This window comes from Oenanthe melanoleuca, chromosome 5 (assembly GCF_029582105.1).
Source record: "Oenanthe melanoleuca isolate GR-GAL-2019-014 chromosome 5, OMel1.0, whole genome shotgun sequence".
NCBI lineage: Eukaryota > Metazoa > Chordata > Aves > Passeriformes > Muscicapidae > Oenanthe > Oenanthe melanoleuca.
This window is the reverse complement of record NC_079339.1, coordinates 56,363,190-56,381,279: the sequence shown is the minus strand read 5'-3', so window position 1 is coordinate 56,381,279 and position 18,090 is coordinate 56,363,190. Positions and strand designations below refer to the sequence as shown.

The following is an 18,090-nucleotide window of genomic DNA, read 5'->3' as shown; positions in this document are numbered from 1 at the left end:
GGAAGTGAAGGCTTTTTAAAGAAAACACACTTATGCAGGTTTCTTGGATATCTGGAGCTGTGGAGGAGAGGAGAAAAACACAAATCAATACCCTAGTTGGGACCAAAAATCAATATTTTTTCATTCACAGGCAGCAGCTTCCTGACTTACCAGCACCTATTAAGAAAATTTGTTGTAATTTATGATGATAGTAGGGAAATACTGTTTCTGGAGTTTTCTTAATTAAATTTTTTTCAAGTCAGAGTTTGCAGCATTTTATTGACTGAGCTGAGTTAGCATTGATACTTTACTCACCATTATTGGACTTTATTGATACCAGCATTCAATGCTATAAAAATTGTGTTAAATGAAGCCTGCTCTTACTCTTACCATTATTTAAGTTTTCTTCTTACTGAAAGGAAACAATTTGTTGTTACAATAGATGATGTGGTTCCTGCAAGCAACAGATACTTCACAGCAAAATTAAATGTATTGAAATAATACTTTGTGTCTACCTGTGAAATAGACATTTTGTGCCAATTAAATCAACAAAGGATGTTTGTCCTTCCCCACAGATGATGTTTTTATTTCTCAATATGCTACTGGCCAGAAGGAGGCTTTGAGAGCAGTATTAATGCAAAAGTAAGTGAATTGTTGTTGGTGTCTGAGCTGTTCTGTTTCTGTATAAGTACACCACTTCAGTTTTTTTGCCAAAATGCATAGCTGGTAAGGAAAAAGTAGCTTTTAACTGTTCTCTGACAGTGTTCTTTTTCTGTGTATGAATGTGTTTTCAGTTGATTTTATTCCCTGGAATATCTTGTGTTAAGACTTCCAGGAGAAATGCTTATATCAATGTTCTCTGTGGGAGATCATTGGCTTGGAACAGATATGGAGAAAATTCTGTTTACAGGCACTTTTTTATTTTTATAGAACTCAGATTGTTCCTGTTCACAAGGAGGTGAAGGTGCAGCTCTTGGGAAGTGCCTCCACAGAAAAAAGGGAAAGTGCTGGGGGTGACACCAGGTCAGCACCCAGGGAAGTTGACTCTGCAACAACCATTGCAGCAGCCACTGCTGCTGCCATTGCCACAGCAGCTCCACTTCTCAAGGTGAGTGGGGAGCTCTGGTAGTCCTCTTAACATAGTGAATTTTCCAAACAAGCCTGAAATTGTTGATAGTAGCTCCAGAGAGCCTGAATGTGTCTGCTCACTGCTTTGTGTGTTTGTCGTCTCACACTCACTGACCAGTATACCAGAGGGAACTAATTTGGATTTAACTAAATGAAGATAGAAGACAGAGAACATTTGATTCACTTATTAGAAATTCACAGTATTGTTAAAACACCAGACTTTAAGGCTAAATAGAATTTTGTCTCTTGTGGGATGCAAATTCTGTGAAGGATGTTTTGTTCTTTTCATGCTCACACATCTTCTGCAATAATGTTTTTTTCCCCCCTTCCTTTTTTTTTCTTTTTTTTTTTTTTTTATCCTTTTCTTGCAGGTTCAAAATGATTTGGAAGCAAAAGTGAACTCAGTTTCAGAACTGCTTCAGAAATTGCAGGAGACAGACAGGCAGCTGCAGCAAGTGTCTGAACAGCAAAAAAATATGAAGGCTCAACATGAGGATCCCCACTACCACCAGAGAGTCAGTGAGCTGGAAAAACAAATGAATGCTTTCATGGTGCAACGGATTCAGCACCTGGAAAAGCTCCAGGAGCAACAGATGAATATTCAGGTATCTAAATCACAATGCAGAAGCTTCAGGTTAATAATTTCTCCTGTATCTCAGTGTTAATGTTACAATAATTTGGGTTGTTTCTTAGTATTAGAAAGAAAGTTCAGTGGAAGTGGATCAAAGAAAGTGAAAGCACTCAACAGTGAGAAAGACAATGAGGGGCTGGAGCATGTCCAGAGAAGGGCAGTGGAGCTGGGGAAGGGTCTGGAGCCCCAGGAGTGGCTGAGGGAGCTGGGGAGGCTCAGGGGGGACCTTCTGGCTCTGCACAACTCCCAGACACGAGGATGGGGCTAGTGCAGGTCAGGCTCTGCTCCCAGGGAATGAGGGACAGGACAAGGGGAAATGGCCTCAAGTTGCACCAGGGTAGGTTTTGGTTGGGTCTTAGGGAAAATTCTTCCCTGAAGGATGGTAAGACATTGGAACATGCACAGGACAGTGGTGGAGTCACCATCCCTGGAAGTGTTGAGAAAACATGGATGTGGCACTGGAGAACTTGCTTTGGTGGGGAGCATGGTGCTGCTGGGAGAAGAGCTGGACTCAGTAATCTCAAAGATCTTTTCCAACCCTAACAATTCTGTGATTCAGTGACCAGAAATATTCTGTAATTTTGTCTCCCAGTCCCAGCTCATCAGCTCTGCAGTGAACAGCCGTGGCCTACAGCAGGGTCCTGTGTCCTCTGGGCCCCTGACAGGACACTGGGAGAAGCCAGAGCAGAGATCACTCACTAACAAAGCACCTTCATCTCACAGGGGTTTGTTCCCTACCCCTGCTGCACCTGCCCAAGGTGGAGACAAATTCTTACTGGCTTATTTTCACTGTTTGTTTTGCATTAATTTTGTGTCCATTAATATTGGATTGTGCATCACATCAGTAATGTGTAGTAAACATTTCTTCTGTGCAATTTTTTTGCCCTATGCTCTTTATAATTTTTGTGACATTTGGAAGATGTTCCAGTATCTTCCAGTTTTAATTGAGACTTTTGATTTACTAAGTCTGCACCAGGAGGGGCCTGGACTTAAAATAATCTTATTGAGACATAATCTGTGTGGAAGCCTGTGATGAACTACAGTTGGGTTTTGGGGTTTTTTTTGATCCCTTTATGATAGCAGTCAGAGGTATTAAATTTTCTTCCTGTTTACTTAACTAGTGCAGCAGTGTTTTGCAGTTTTGTGAAACATTTATAGATCTGGCATTGGTTTTTACTAGATTTTTTTTTCCTAGGGTCTACAGGTGCAAGTAGTGGGACAAGGGGGAATGGTTTAAAAGTCAGGAATGTAAGTTTATATTAGATGCCAGGAAGAAATTCTTGTGAGGGTGATGAGGCCCTGGCACAGGTTGCCCAGAGAATCTGTGGCTGCCCCATCCCTGGAAGTGTTCCAGGCCAGGTTGGGTGGGGCTTGGAGCAACCTGGGATAGTGGAAGGTGTCCCTGCCCATGGTAGGGGGTTGGAACTGGATGATCTTTACAGTCTCTTCCAACCTATACCATTCTGTGATTCTATGATATCAATTCCTTTGAACAAAATTGTTAACATTTAAATAACTTAATTTTTTTAGTGTTCCCTGAAGCATATTCAAGCCATTTTCCAAGTCATGGGGTTCATACACAAAAATCTCCTCTAAAGACACCAGTTCCTCGAAGATATGCTCCAGAACCTGTACCCAAAAATGGGAAAATCTCAGAGAAAGAAAACTTTGTAGTAGAAAAAGAAAATACTCCCAAGCCTACAAGAGAAGGTACTGTCCTCTACTGCCCTACTTAGTATGGCCTGGTGGTTACTTTGTTTATTTCCTCACCTTTTCTGACCTTTTCTGTTGGGTTTCTGTTCTGTCACTGGTTACTGGCTGTGAGATAAGGGTTAGGAGGAGGAGGGCAAGGCAGGCTCAAACTTTAAAGGGTATAAAGAAAACTTCATTAACAGAATTAAAAGAAAAATAATAAGAAAAATCAGAATAAACCTTCATAATATTTCTCCTCCCCCCACACTCTCTTTTCATTCCCACTGACAACAGCAAGAGACAAAACCTGGGACTTTCAGTCAGTTTACCACCTCTAAAATAGTCTTTCTTCAGTCCTCTTAGGGAGAGGAGTCTCTCTTGCCATGCCATGGAGACTTCTCCACAAGAAACAGTTCTCTCATGTCTTCAGTGTCACAGCAAATCAGCCACCCAGGAAAATCAAATCTGTTTGCAGTGGGAAAGTTCCACCCATGCATTGCAGCTTTCCCACAGCTGCTTTCATGGCCCATGCCAACTTTTTGGCATTTTAAGGATGAGCTGTTCTAGCATAAAACAAAAGTTCTCTTCATCCATCTCTGGGAACAGAGGTTTTCTGCTACTATCCCTGGGGCAAGGTTTCTCATCTCTCTCTAAGTTTTTCATTGGATCATAGCAACATCTACTTGCTTTAATATTGGTGTGACTCACAGTTGTGTTAGAACACTACATCCCCCAGTGCATTTCCACAAGTCAGGTAAAAATAAATAAGTCTGATATATCAATTATATCTTCACCATAGCCTTGCAAAAAGAACTTCAGCCTGAGACTAAGGCATCTCCTCAATCTCCTCTCATCTAGAATTTGACTCTTCCTTCACTGACTCAGAGTCCCATGTTGTTGTCCCTATGTATCTTTTCTGATTCAGGAGAGAATTGGTGTTTGTAGGTTTGTTTGTTTTCAACCTTTATCAAGTGAAACAGTTTTCATAGAGTTCTTGAGTGTTGAAAGGTTGATCTCATCCAGGCTCCGCAATCAAGGAATTGCTGTGTCTCTCTCTGCTGACCACGTGGTCCCCTTGCGCTTTTGCCATTGCTTTTGTCCTTCTGTCTGCAGCATGGCTCGCTAAAAATGGCTAAACAAGCCAAGTCCATCACGAGTCATGCTGAGCTAGCTGTGGCCACATGGTCCTGGCCACGTGACCGCTCCCAGACCGGGCTGGTGGTGGCCACTGCGGGCCCCAGCTGCTCCTGGCCTGGATCCCAGAGTAAAACAAAGTCCATTTGGAAGCCATGCCCAGATAGCCCTGGCCATGCTGGCTCTGGCAGAGCAGTCCTGGTGGCATGGCCTGGTGGTGACAGAAATCCCAGCTGAGCCACGTGCCCGCTTGGCTGCGTGAGCCTGGCCTGGCCCGGTACCTCTTCAGAGGGCGGGAGCCAAGAGAGCTTAGCCGGGCTTTGCTCATTTTTAAATGCGCTTTTCCACAGGGGCGGATTCAGCTCTTCTAAGTGGTTTAACCAGGTGTCAATCTTCAAGCCTAGCCAGCTGATTGGCTCTTTAAACCTAGCCAGCTGATTGGCTCTTTGAAACTAGCCAGCTGATTGGCTCTTTGAACTTAGCCAGCTGATTGGCTCTTTGCAAGTTGTCAGCTGATTGGCTCTTTGAACTTAGCCAGTTAATTGGCTCTTCATACTTAACCAGCTGATTGGCTCTTCAAACCTAGCCAGGTGATTGGCTCTTCTTACCTAGGCAGTTGATTGGCTATTCAAACCTAGGCAGCTGATTGGTTCTTCAAACCGAGATTGGCCCTTCATACCTAGCTAGCGGATTGGCTCTTTAAATCTAGGCAGGTGATTGGCTCGTCAGGCCTAGGCAGGTGATTGGCTTTTTGTACCTAGCCAGCTGATTGGCTCTTCAAACCTAGATTGGCTCTTCATCCCTAGCCAGCTGATTGGCTCTTCAAACCTAGGCAGCTGATTGGCTTTTCAAGCCTAGGCAGGTGATTGGCTTTTTGTACCTAGCCAGCTGATTGGCTCTTCTTACCTAGCCAGTTGATTGGTTCTTTAAACCTAGCCAGCAGATTAGTTCTTCAAACCTGGCCCACTGATTGGTTCTTCAAACCACAGCAGGTGATTGGCTCTTTAAACCTGGCCAGCTGATTGGCTGGGGCAGGTCCCTGCAGGGAGCCAACCCCAACTGAAAACCGGACTTTCGTTAAACTGTGACACCCAGAAACATCGGTAAGTTGTTTTAAGTGACTTGCTTTATCTGAAATATTTCTGTATTTTAATTTAATTTTTTACTTTTTCTCCTTGGTGAGTGCTATATAATGGTGAAATATCTAGAAAGGAAAAGAATTAAATACATTGAAGTAACCTAAGTTTCTTTTTTTCTGCTTTATTTTAGGTGAAGGGGAAGGCCTGGAACACGTTTTGAGTTCTCGAGAAATACCACTGGAAGAAATGGAATATCCCAAGAAGATGCCACTGAGCGGCAGTGAAAAGGGCTGGCCTCCTGAGAGATACAGGTGGATAAACTGAGAGAGGTGCATTAGACACTGGTGATGTAACAAGTCACTGGTGGTCCTTGAGTCCAGCACAGCTCTGCTGGAGTATTTCTGGTTTTGCATTGCTTCTGACAGGAGCTGATGCAATGGCTGGAGCTGTGCCAGGGGAGGTTTAGGGTGGATATCAGGAAAGGTTCTTCCCCCAGAGGGTACTGGGCACTGAACAGGTTCCCCAGGGAATGGGCACAGCCCCAAGGCTGCCAGAGCTCCAGGAGAGTTTGGACAGCTCTGCCAGGGACAGGGTGGGGTTATTGGGGTGTCTGGGCAGGGACAGGAGTTGAGCTCTGACCCTTATGGGTCCTTCCAGCTGGAACATTCCACGATTCTGTGGTTTCTGTTGAACTGCAGGCAGATGGAGGATTCTTGCTAAGGTTGGCTCTCAACACCTTTCAGCAGGTTGCACTTGGAGTGTTTTTCAGGTGCAGCATCCACCTAACGATTTTTAAATTTTAAAATGGGTGAAAAAATGTTCTTAGCTATGTAGTCTGAATCATATTTTCCCCAGGCAAAAATGTGAAATTATAATTTCACTAATAAAATGAGAAACTTCTCATATGTGCTGTCTAATTTAGAACAGTGTGTAGAAAAATGTTAATTGCTTCAAATGGAAAGGTATCCAAAGTTTAAATATTGCTCTATTAGATATAATTTCACTATTGAAGATAAAAGTATACCCAATAACCTCTCTATAACTTCAGATGCTAAAGCAAGTTCCAGTTTATCTGAATGTTTGGTACTTGCAGTGTAAATTCCAGCTTGGTTTCACAATTGAATCCTTTCTTGGGCCACCTCAGGAGCCATGAGAGGTATAACGAGGAGTGTTTTTCCCCTCAGAAACAATGCTTTGTCTGCTGACTCAAATCCTTTCTCTTGTAAGCTACAATTCAATTGAGAAAACAGTGCAGAAAGCAGATGATTTACTTCAAGATCTTGGCAAGTTGAGAAGAGAAATGCACAACATTCTACAGGTAAAGTCAATCTAATCCCAATGAACAGGGGTTTGAAGAAGGAATAAAAATTGTGGAGAAAACCATAGAGGTCTGGTATCAGTAAAAGTGTTGCTCTTGCTTTTACACCTGTAAGAAGATCCACATTTGTTTACAATAATTGAAATATTGGAGTCTCTGTGTGTGGAAGAGCTTTGAGCCTGAGTAATGCTGTGGGTGTGCAATGGACTCTGACTGCCATTGTCCCAGACATGATATAGGAAAGAGAGTAAGGGAAGGATAGAAAGAGATAAAAAGAAGTTTCCCTATAGTTTGTGGATATTTTCAGTGTCTATTCTCTGCAGAGCTACAGAGCTGATGTAATTTTCCCATTGGAAAGAACATTTTTCCATTTGTCTCCAGTAAGCTCTAGGGATGATTTAAGCATTTCCTTTCTCATGTTGCCACTTCTTTTTGTAATGAGTGCTGTTTCCAAGGAATTGCCTGGCACAGAATCCTTGTGCTCTTTCTTGTGCTAATGATTTTGTATCTTTGGGGATGCAAGATCTGCTTCTGTGCTGGCAACATGGAGCTTTTGGCAACTGAGGCATTTATCTCTTAACCTGGTGCCATTCCTGGTTCCACCTGTCTGCTGTGGTCCTCTCTGTCCTTGTCAGTGTACACAGTGAGAAAGAACAAAAGTTTAAAAATTCACCTCTGAGAAAGAAGGAAAGTTTGAAAATTCACCTCTATGAATTACCTTGAAATTTAATAACTTTGATTCTCCTGGTTCATTTCTGTGGTTGAAAGTTTCAACTTGCATATTTCCCTAAAAATATTTTGTATTGCCTGTTTGGTTTTTGTTGCTATATCTTTAGAAAATGCAGCTTCATCTGTCATATCTTGTAGCATAGCTGATGCATTTTTTATAGATTTTATAACACTTTGTGGATTTTACATTTAACTGTTCTTACTAAGAATGGAACAGGTGCCTTGTGCCCCACTGAGGTTGCAAGTATTTTCTCATCAGTATTGCTAAAAACTTAAACAAGTAACATACCTTAGTACAGAACAAGATGAGATGGGATAAGGAATGGGAGAAAGATGCAGTTACAGAAATTATTTGAAATCTCTCTTATGAAAAAGGTCAATAGAAAGAGAGATGTGATGACTTAGCAAATGGAGATTTGGGTCAGTTAAACACTTAGCTACTGACTCCTCATCACTGAGAGGTTTGTAGAGTGAGATGATGATAGATTTTTGGGTAAATGGTAGACCAGCTCTGTCATAAAGCAAAGCTCTGAATTAGCTGAGGACAGAAGGTGGTGCTCTAACTCAAGGAGTTCATTGTGGCTAGTGAAAATGATCCAATATTATGGATTTTACCTTTTAAGTTTCAATAGCTCTTCTTCTGTTTTTTTAGGGAGCAAGTTCATGGAAATCTGAGGTGAAAGATCTTATTAAGGTACACCTTGAAATTTTTATGTGTGTTCCTTTTGTGGGTTTTTGGGCATCCTATAAAATACTGTAATGCTGAAGCAGTTTTGAATGTGTTTGCAGTGCAGTATCACAGCCTGCCTGTTGTACACCTGGATGTTTGTTAAAGGATTGCTCTTGCACAGATCACATTACTCCTGGTTCAGTCCTAGCAAATCCCTTGAGGGGATAATGTCAGGCAGGAAGCTGCTGTGTCAGAGTGACATGCTGTGGGCTGCTGCTACCAGCATTTTTTACATATTTAACAGATCCAGTTACCATTTCATGATCTGGGTCTCACTAGCAAGTCTACATCAATTTATACTTGATCATGTCTCTGTATTTCTTACCTTTTCTCACAGATTTTACCTTATTGAGTTAGTATTTGTCAAAAAGTTTCATTTTAAAATGAAAGGCTATGTAAAATTGATACATAATTTGGTATATTGTCTCTCTCACTAGGCCAACACCAAGGTCATGGGATGATTGTCTTGATTCCTGTTTTGTAATGACATTGTGGCAGTACATCTGTTCAAATATAAACTTTTGTTTAATTCTGATTTGACAAAAGAGTAGCCTTAAAGACAAAACTGAGTTGTGATCTGTGAGGGTTTTTTTTTCTGTTCATTCAATTAATGTTTTCACAGTCTACTCAAGTCTGGATATTTTGGTTTTGGTTTGAGGCTTTGGGTTTTTTATTAAATGTACTTTTATAACTTCTAAAATTTTTTACTGTTTAATGAAGTTTCCAGGGGCTTCTGGGTTTTTCCTCAGGATTGTGAGACTGAATGTGAGAACTTGTTTGATGTGTTTGTGTCTCTTGCTTTTGTGCTTAGCAGCTAATTTATACTCGATTTTTATCTCTGTAAAAGGGTTCTGCAAAGTGAGAGGTATCATTGTTCCTTCTGAAAGGTGAAAATGAGTAAAAGTGAAAGAGAATCTAGGAGCTGCTGAGGGATTTATCTTGTTAAAACTTAAATATAAACTTAAATACTTAAAAGTATTGCTTGGTGCTTCTTGGAGTAGATGATGCCAAATAAGTGTATATATTTAGAGGACTTGGGCTTTTATTAGCCTCTTAATTATGTTTAATTACTGTTACATGGAGAGATTTGCTTGTGATACTTCATGTATCTAATTGCCATCTTTTCACATGCTTATTTTTCCTCATTAGCATTGCCTCTAATACTTCACATCATTTTCCATTTGAGATCTTTTGGATGTCTTTCACTTCTCTAAATATATTTGCAACATAATAAAGATTCTTGAGTAATTGAAGTTGCTGATAGTGCACATAGGCAGTATTTCATATGATGGCATTGATGTGATAACAGATTAATAGGAAACTACAATCTCTAATTAAAAGTTAGAGGTTCTGTTTCCATTTTAGTCCAGAAATCTTCTTCTTTCACCTGGTCGTCCTGAACATCATCTACCCAACAAACCATCCATCCTTGAGAATGTCAAAGCACCAAGGTCTATACTGGCAGATGCTGAAAGGGCTTTGAGAGGAGTGCAGAACAGTAAGAAAGTCTTGGAGGAGAATCTGGAAGCTGTTACTCGTGCAAAAGATGGAGATGCCTTGTACTCTTTTGGTGACTCCTCGAGTACAGACAGGTCAGACCCTGCATTTAGTGCTTTGTGACATTGCTGTTTCCAAATCTGGGCATTGAAGAACTCTTCCCTGCAAAAAGGAGTTACTGACTCTTTCTAGTTTGACCCTTGTGATGTGACCTGATTTTTGTCAGGTGCCTAAATCTGATTTTTGAGGCTTTATCAGCTGGACAAGCTGCTCTACTGCCAGGGCATTTAATTGTTTTCATATCAGCTTGCATTAATAAGAAAATTGAAGCCTAATTTAATTATTCAGAGCAGAAGAGCTTCATAAGCCTGTAAATTTACAGAATTTAAGCACCTCACAACAGATCTTTAGCTTCTGAACTTTTGCTTTGTTAGTTATATTAAATACTCCTGTTTGAATCATAATATAAATTTTCTTTTAAAACTGTATTTTCCTGAGGAAGGTAGCTATTCTGTATGTATAAGAGGTTTTTCTTTAGGTATGTTAACTGCCCTCATTATCTTTTAGAGGATATAGTAATTTGTCATCTGCTTTTTTGTTAAGTTGGAATATTTTTGTTTTCTTGTTTTTTCAGTTGTGATCAAAGTAGGAAGTGATACATGGCTGCCCCTTATTCCTAAAATATTTGTAATAATATCAGTATTTACCAGCAGGGAGTGAGGTTTTCAGGTGGCACCATGCAAGAAGAGATTTGGGGTTGGGACTCTTGATGGGCTTTGCCTGGTGCCTTTTGGGGAGTGTAGAGGTGCAGAATCTCACTGTCTGTGTTCTGGGCTTCTCTTTTTTTTGAGCATTTAAAGGTTACTACTGTCCCAGGAACAAATCTGTGCAATTTGAGAAGCACTGACCTCAAATGGTTCATTCTTCTGTTTCAGGGATATCTTGGAAGGGTTTCGTATCCGAAGGACTGTGGATGAGTGGATCAAGGCAATCAATCAGGAAATCCAAGTAGGGCTGGAAAATGAGTTTGGATTTTTGTGTTACATTTTTCCACCTTGCCTTGTACTTTCATGTCCACAGTAAAGTGATTTACTCACCCCCTGAAAACATTAGGAAGGTGCCAATTATTGATAGCATGCAGTAAGCTATAATAAAATAAAATTTTTACCTCTGTTTTAAAACTGTAGTTGTGCCATGAAAATCCCTGGTAAAAAAATTCCATTTATTACATTTATGTTTTCTATTTAGGATGAAATAACAAAAGATAATCCAGATAAAGAAAAATGTGAAGAAAAAGCCCCATGGAACAAGAGAGCCCAAAACCTCAGGGCTATGAAGGCCAAGGAAGAAATTAAAGAGAGAGCTCAAAACGTCCAAAAACCATCCTTGACAAAAAGGCCTTTATCTGCACCCAAGCCATTGCAGAAGCAGGTGGAAGATACCACAAAGAAAGAGAAGTTTAGAACTTTCCTTTCTGAAAAAAAGGAGAGAAAAGAAAAAAAGGCAAATGTGAGTTCCCAAGCAGTTGGCTTCTTTTCTGGAAAAAACTGTTCAGTATTGACATGAAAAATTGTGTGTGCAGGTGTAGTAATTTGAAATGAAAGTGATGGCTCTGTCCTGCTCCAATTTACATAAATAAAGAATTGTAAACTACTTTTTTTTTTTCCTTTTTGGTGTCCACCAGGAAGCTGTAGGTGGAACTGCACTGGTCCAAAAGGAAGATTATCTGTCACAAGTTTATGGGAAGCCCATCTACCAGGGCCACCGTAGCACACGTACAAAAGAACCCTGCCTGAGATTCAACTCTCCCCCTTCCAGATCACAACCTTCCAGATCCAAGCTGATAGAGCCTGTTAAAGGTAAGTGATTCTTTAATGGGAATAAGGGTTTCCTTCCCAGTTTTTCTACCAGGAATTCCTTGTGAAAATGAATCTGTTAATTGTAGTTGATCTGCTCTTCAATACAAAGCTTAAGCAACTCCAGTGGCTTTTCAGAGAGATGGTCACTGCCTCAGGTTTGTCAGAGTTTAAGAGGCATTTGGAAAATTCCCTTAATTTAACATTTGGTTGGCCCTGAAGTGGTCAGGCAGTTGGACTAGGTGGTTGTTGTAGGTCCTGTCTATTTCAAATAGTTTATTTCTATTTGAGATCCTCTTTTCTAAATTAAAAAATACCAGAAGTTTTTCAGCTTTGCTTAATGTGTCTCTCACTTATTTTAGATTGTCAAATAAATACTTATTTCTAAATATGATAAATGTTTTAGTATTTGGTATTTATTGTTGTCCAAGATTTAATGAGCTAAATTGCTAAAATTAATCACAACTGAATGTGTTGAAAAATGAACTCAGTTTTTAAAGGTAAAAATAAAGGTCACTGGCAGATGTATTTCTTGTGTCAGGTTTATCCAGTGATTTTTCATTTAAATATGTAATTCATTCAGAGTTCAGAAATGTGCTGAGATTTGAAAACTGAAGGAAGTCTGATATTTAATTTCCTGTTTCTGATGCGTCAATTGAAATATGAAATTTTTTTTTTAAATGAAAAAAAATTAAATCCTCATCCTCAGCATGAGGGTGACATCTGTTAGCTTGAAATTACTTAAAGATGTAATCAGAATAATTGGTTGAGTTCACTAAGTGCAAGTAACTCCTTTTCCTTCATCCAGTTAGTTATAAGCAGATTAGAAATCCTTTCTGTGAGAGCTTGTTAAGATTATTTAATTGATAATTATTAGTTGATTAATAATGAATTCTATTTGTTGTCCTAGTTTTCTATCCTATTAAAAATGTGTAAAAATGATTACAAAGGGAGACTATATTATATCTGACATTGGTCAGTGTAGATAAACTTCCTCTACAATTAGCAGGCAGTAATGCTTTAATTGGATCTGTTTTATTTCCTAGTTGCCTTTTCAAAACTTACCTGATTCTTAATACAGAAACTAAGAATAATCTTTAACTGGTATTAAAAAAAAAAAAACAGTGTGGATCATTTTACTGGGGAGAAAGTGAGCAAAGAAGATAATGATGAAGGGAAAGTGTGGAGATGGGAGAGAGGCTTAAGAGGAAGAGTGTTTAAAGTGAAGGTGGGCACAGTGGAGTTAACAAGATGTGCATCCATGGAAAAATATTAACTGGCTCCCTCCATGCTTCTTGCACTTAGGCTGTTGTTACCCATGCAGGGAAAATATACTTGATTCAGTCTTAAATGCCAAGTTTAAAAATGCTGCCTGGGTTTTTATTACAGCTGTCAAAACATTAAATTCTGTGTGAAATATGAGAGATTTATATCAGAAGGCAGCCAGTCACTTGATGAAATCTTGTTTTTAGGCCATTGCAAGGATGGTGTAAAACGTATCTCTGTCTCTGAAGACAGGCACTGCTAGGGTTTGAGGCTGGGGATTTTTTAACATTATTATTGCTATTATTATTATTGCTATTATTATTATTGCTATTATTATTATTATTGCTAATTATTGAGTAGCCTGGTCTAGTGGAAGGTGTCCTTGCCCATGGCAGGGGGTTGAACTGGTTGATCCTGAAGGTTCCTTCCAACCCAAACCCTTCTGTGATTCTGTGGTTATGATGCACATCCACAGTGGCAAGTCCTCAAAATAGTACAAGAATCTCATTTGGCTTGCCATGTTCTTTATGTTCTTTACCTGTGCTCTGAAGCCCAGTTGTGATCTGTGAAGGGAAAGTGTTATTGATAGAAAATATTCACAATTCTCACCACCCTCCTGGAAAATGTGGGTTATAGTCCTGGCAAAAACCTAGAAAACTTTTCAAAACTCACTATTTTTTAAAAGGTGAGGCCCTGTTACCTGAAAGCTGCCAGCCTTGTGACTTAGGTATTTTGTTTGCCCTCTCTTGAATGTCTTTCCTTTGGTAAAAAGTGGTGTATCCTCTGGTATACTCATTTGAAGCATGATGTATCACTACTTTTGACTATTGGCTGTGCTGTACACCTATAATTTAATTTATTCTTCATAGATCTTTTTGGATGAATTATGTGCTAGTAAGCACTTAGAGTAGTAATAACAGTGATACACTGACCACTAAGATTTGGATTGAGAACAGGCACTTTAAAAAATATTTAATCAGCAGTTCTGCTTTTGCTGAGTCCTAAATTAATTCTCTTCTCTATTTATTGAGCTCTTGTCCTTTACAGAAGGTCATAACCTTTCCATAGAGGCCATTTTCACCATTCCAGAAAGAATATCTTGTAAAGTTGCAGAAAGAGTGCCCCCCTCCCCAGTCTAATGATAGCAAATAGGTCATTTGATCATTTGAAACCACCAGTTGAACTCAGTGGTGTCAGTGAAATGGAAAGCTGTAGGTTCTGTGCTGTTGGAACAAGCTGCTCCTGTTCAGCTTTTTTCTGTTGGAGGCAAATAGAAATGAAAGGGAAAACTGCACTGGATCAATGCTGCCTTCAATCTTCCAGAGCTCCTGCGTGTGACCAACAGCTTAAAAGCTCTTTGCTGGAAAACAGAGTGAACTCTGGATAGCCTTTTGCCAGAGTGGTTCTCTTCCAAGCCATTGAGTCATGCTGCAGAGCAAAATGTGTGTCTGCAGCAGTAAAGCCACCATAAAATCAGTTTCTCTATTTAACATCAGGCTGGAGTTATGGGAAGTTATGGTTTTGTCTCTATCCTGACAGTAAAAAAATAAAGCACCCCCTTGTGTTCTTATCTAAGGGAGAATTGAATTTTTTGCACATTGTGTAAAGGATCAGCACTCCAGTGAGTGTGTCCTATTCACAAACTTTCTGATTTTAACTGAGGCTGAGGTTTGTTTAATACTGGCATTACTTATCTTTGATTCTTGGTAAGACTATTGATCAAACTGCTTTTTTTTTGTCCTTTCCTATAATTTCCCAATAAAATGGAAAAATAATCTGTGATGTTTCACGTGGGTCTCATGAAGACAAAACAGTTCAATCATTTTGGGGGCTGCTGTTCTGGAAGAATCTATTATGGCAAAGCAAAGTATAAATAATAAAATTAGGAACAGATCTTCTCTATAGTAGAAGTGTAAATAAAATGCACCAAGGTCGAATGAGCACTTCAAAGCACCAGGTTCTTTAAAAAAAAAAAAAAAAGAAAATAAACAAATCTTTTTCACGTTAGGCATGGTGGGTTCTTCCATTCATGGATCTGCACCCACAGATTCCCTTCCTGGCCTTGATGTACCAGGTGATAAAGGCTTCAGAACTATTGGAAGTCTTTGGCCATGGGTTTGATTGGCTGAAAAATTCAGACTTGTTAAATGAGTATTTTGTTAGAGCAGTCCACTGAGCTTGTTTTAAATTAGTGTTAGAATAAGGATGTTTACTTAAGACTGAAATGGCCATCTGGAGAGTCTCTTTTCAGTCATTTTATAACTCTCAACCATTTTCCTTGCAAATAAACTATGGTGACTAATGCTTAGTTTCTTATGGGAAGTTAGGAAAAACATTCAGCTAACACTTTTATGAGTAAGAGATCAGTTCTAAAAAAAAAGCTGGAGTTGTTTTCTTGCATAATGTGAACTGATAAATACATGTAAAACACTGTTTTTTTAGAGCTAAGTTTAATTAAATGTCTAGTTTCTGCCCAGTGCAAATAAACTTTTAGGGAAAAATGAAAAGTTGAAAGCAATTAAAATGAGGTGCTGTGTGTATACAGTACTTAATCATTCTCACTGTGAAAACCTTGTTTTTACAAGTTGGCAGCATTACAGATAGGCTGCCAATTTCTGCTTTTACTCAAAAGTTCAAGGCCAAGGGGGACTGTTAGATCATGTAGTATGACCTCTTCTAAATCACAAGCCTCTGAACTGTATCTATTTATGTTACAGAGTCCAGTAATTTGTCTGACTGCAGAACAGTTTTCTTGGCTAACCTGTGCTTTGCAGAAAGGCACAAACTCATCATGTAAAGACAGCAGAAATTCTGCTTCTTCCCATTGCAAAACATCTTGTGCTTCAAAAGCAAATAGGACACTTCAGATTTATTATCTGATTTGTAGTGAGGTTTTGGCTTCAGTTTACAGCTACTTCAGTTTCCAGGTGATTTTTCCTTTAAAAATGAAGAGTGCCTATTAATGTCCAATCTATTTTAATATTTGCAGAGATACAGTAATACAGTGTTATCATCTATGGGAGTCTTCTCCTGCTCCATCTCAGATATTCTGTTGAGACATCTGAGGGTTAATTTATCATGTTGACCAGGGCTTTGTGTTCTGATTTCTCATTCCATTGCTTGCCCAACATGACCATAAACCCTTTTCTGGAGATGCTTCTCTCTGACCTGTGTTTTCTCACTGAGGAGTTATGACTTTTTCTTGTTTCCAGGCTCACAACCCATAATTTGTCTGTACAAAAATACCACTTTATTAGTGAACTGCCTTACCTGCTTGTCTGCATCTAACAAAAGTCACATTACCAATCTTTATTATCCCTGTATTTTATGATCACTGACTTTCATTCTTCAATTAATTAGGAGGCTGTTAAATGTGAGCAGAGCTAAAAAGTGCTTGTTGCCACGTGTTAACTGGCTGCAAGTACAGGGGGGTGATTATTAGAAACAACAGAGGAGTAAAATGACATTTTTTTGGCTGTAATAAAGGTATGGACTTGGTTACCAGCATGTTTCTTTCCAGATTCATTATCCTAACACCTACAAAATAACAGTAGAAGCACTTCTGCCTGATTGACAATTGTTGACCTTTTGGGGGGGAATTTTTAAGCAGTATTTATCCATTAATAATTTCCTTAATAATATCCATTGTTTGCTGTAAGTTAAGAACTTGCACGACTGTATGGTGAGAAATGCACATTGCAATAAATGCTCTTCTCTGCCCTTTGCTTAAGACATTTTTATATATAAATTACTTCTGGCTGGCTATTTGCAATATGCTTGAAAAACTGGGCCAAAAATCAGCATTTCCTTGATGATGAAAGTCAATACTTTTGGATATTAGCTATGGCTTGATTTTGGAGTAGCACTGAGTTGTTAAACCAGGAATTTACAGATTATACCTGTTCCTCTGAGTACATGTCAGTTTTGTGGCTGCATTTCAAACCTAAATTCTGGATTTCTTCTTAGCTGCTAAATCACACATTCAGTTCCAAATTTCAAACTTAAATTATTAATTTCTTCTCAGCTGCTAAATCACACATTTTTTTCCAACTTACTGCTGTCCTTTGGTCCTTTCTATGTTGCTGTGCTCTTATCTGCTAGAGTCAACTTAAAATTTGCAATTTTAACTCCTTCATTGCTGACAATACTGAGATATCTATCTATCACCCATCTATAGCACTTTCAGGTTCTGCCCTTTGGGACTCCCTCCCTCATTCCCTCCATCCCACAGCAAAAATTTGCATGGATCCAGTAGGAAGGCTTGGGTCAGTAGACTGTATGTCACTGGTTTTGTGCACACATCATGACCTGCAGTCTATCTGCTCTTGTTTCAGGCACAGAGGTGAAGCCAGCAAGGACCCAGACCTGCCCCCACACCCAGAAGGACACCAGCAGCCCCGTGGAGAAGCAGCCTGTGTGTGCCCTTCCCCAGCAGAAGCAGTGCCTCTTCAGCCCCAGCCAAGATGTCCCTGCTGCCCCTCATCCTGTGGAAGGGCACCTCATTCCCATTGCTATCCCTCTAGGTAGGAGCAGATTGTGTGCAGGTTAATCACTGCTCTTTCTTGGAAATGCAACTTTTATCTTCTTAAGCCAGTGGGGGTTGGAGTTAGATGATCTCTGAGGTCCCTTCCAACTCAAACCATTCCATGAGATTTGCACCTTTCCTTCTTGTAGGAAATCTGAGGGATCAGTTGAAAATGTTTTGATTTTCTTCATCCTTCATGCTGGATGTCTGGTGACACCCTGACAGAGCAATTACTTGCTTAGCTGTACCTTTTAAAATTGATTTGGTTTTAGGCTTCATCCTGTTGCTTTCAGTTTGGTATTCACATGGGCAGGAACTGAATCACTCACCCTTGGATTCAACATTTGCAATGACTTCAGCCCAACAATTCCAGTAGGACTGTGCCAAGCACAGTAAATTCCTTGTCATGACTTCTGGATTTTTGGACTTTCAATAGAACCTTTATATAGGGTTTGTTTTGAGAAGGGTTAGTATTATATAGGCATTGAAATAAGGTAATTATTTTTTTAAAAGGCTCAGACAAAAA

The 18,090-nt window shown here is 39.5% G+C and overlaps 1 protein-coding gene across 7 annotated transcripts in view; it reads left to right on the top strand.

Annotated features, from left to right (window-relative positions):
• Positions 1-18,090, top strand: part of KIAA0586 (KIAA0586 ortholog) — a 71,304-nt gene that overhangs the window by 4,104 nt on the left and 49,110 nt on the right. For all 7 annotated transcript variants that reach the window (XM_056492321.1, XM_056492317.1, XM_056492316.1 and 4 more), the window contains exons 4-16: positions 555-621; positions 910-1,087; positions 1,479-1,712; positions 2,331-2,496; positions 3,269-3,448; positions 5,834-5,954; positions 6,871-6,961; positions 8,343-8,384; positions 9,786-10,012; positions 10,853-10,925; positions 11,166-11,426; positions 11,602-11,776; positions 17,374-17,562. In XM_056492321.1, coding sequence (XP_056348296.1) covers positions 555-621; positions 910-1,087; positions 1,479-1,712; positions 2,331-2,496; positions 3,269-3,448; positions 5,834-5,954; positions 6,871-6,961; positions 8,343-8,384; positions 9,786-10,012; positions 10,853-10,925; positions 11,166-11,426; positions 11,602-11,776; positions 17,374-17,562 — 2,004 coding nt within the window. The remainder of the gene's footprint in view (positions 1-554; positions 622-909; positions 1,088-1,478; positions 1,713-2,330; positions 2,497-3,268; positions 3,449-5,833; positions 5,955-6,870; positions 6,962-8,342; positions 8,385-9,785; positions 10,013-10,852; positions 10,926-11,165; positions 11,427-11,601; positions 11,777-17,373; positions 17,563-18,090) is intronic.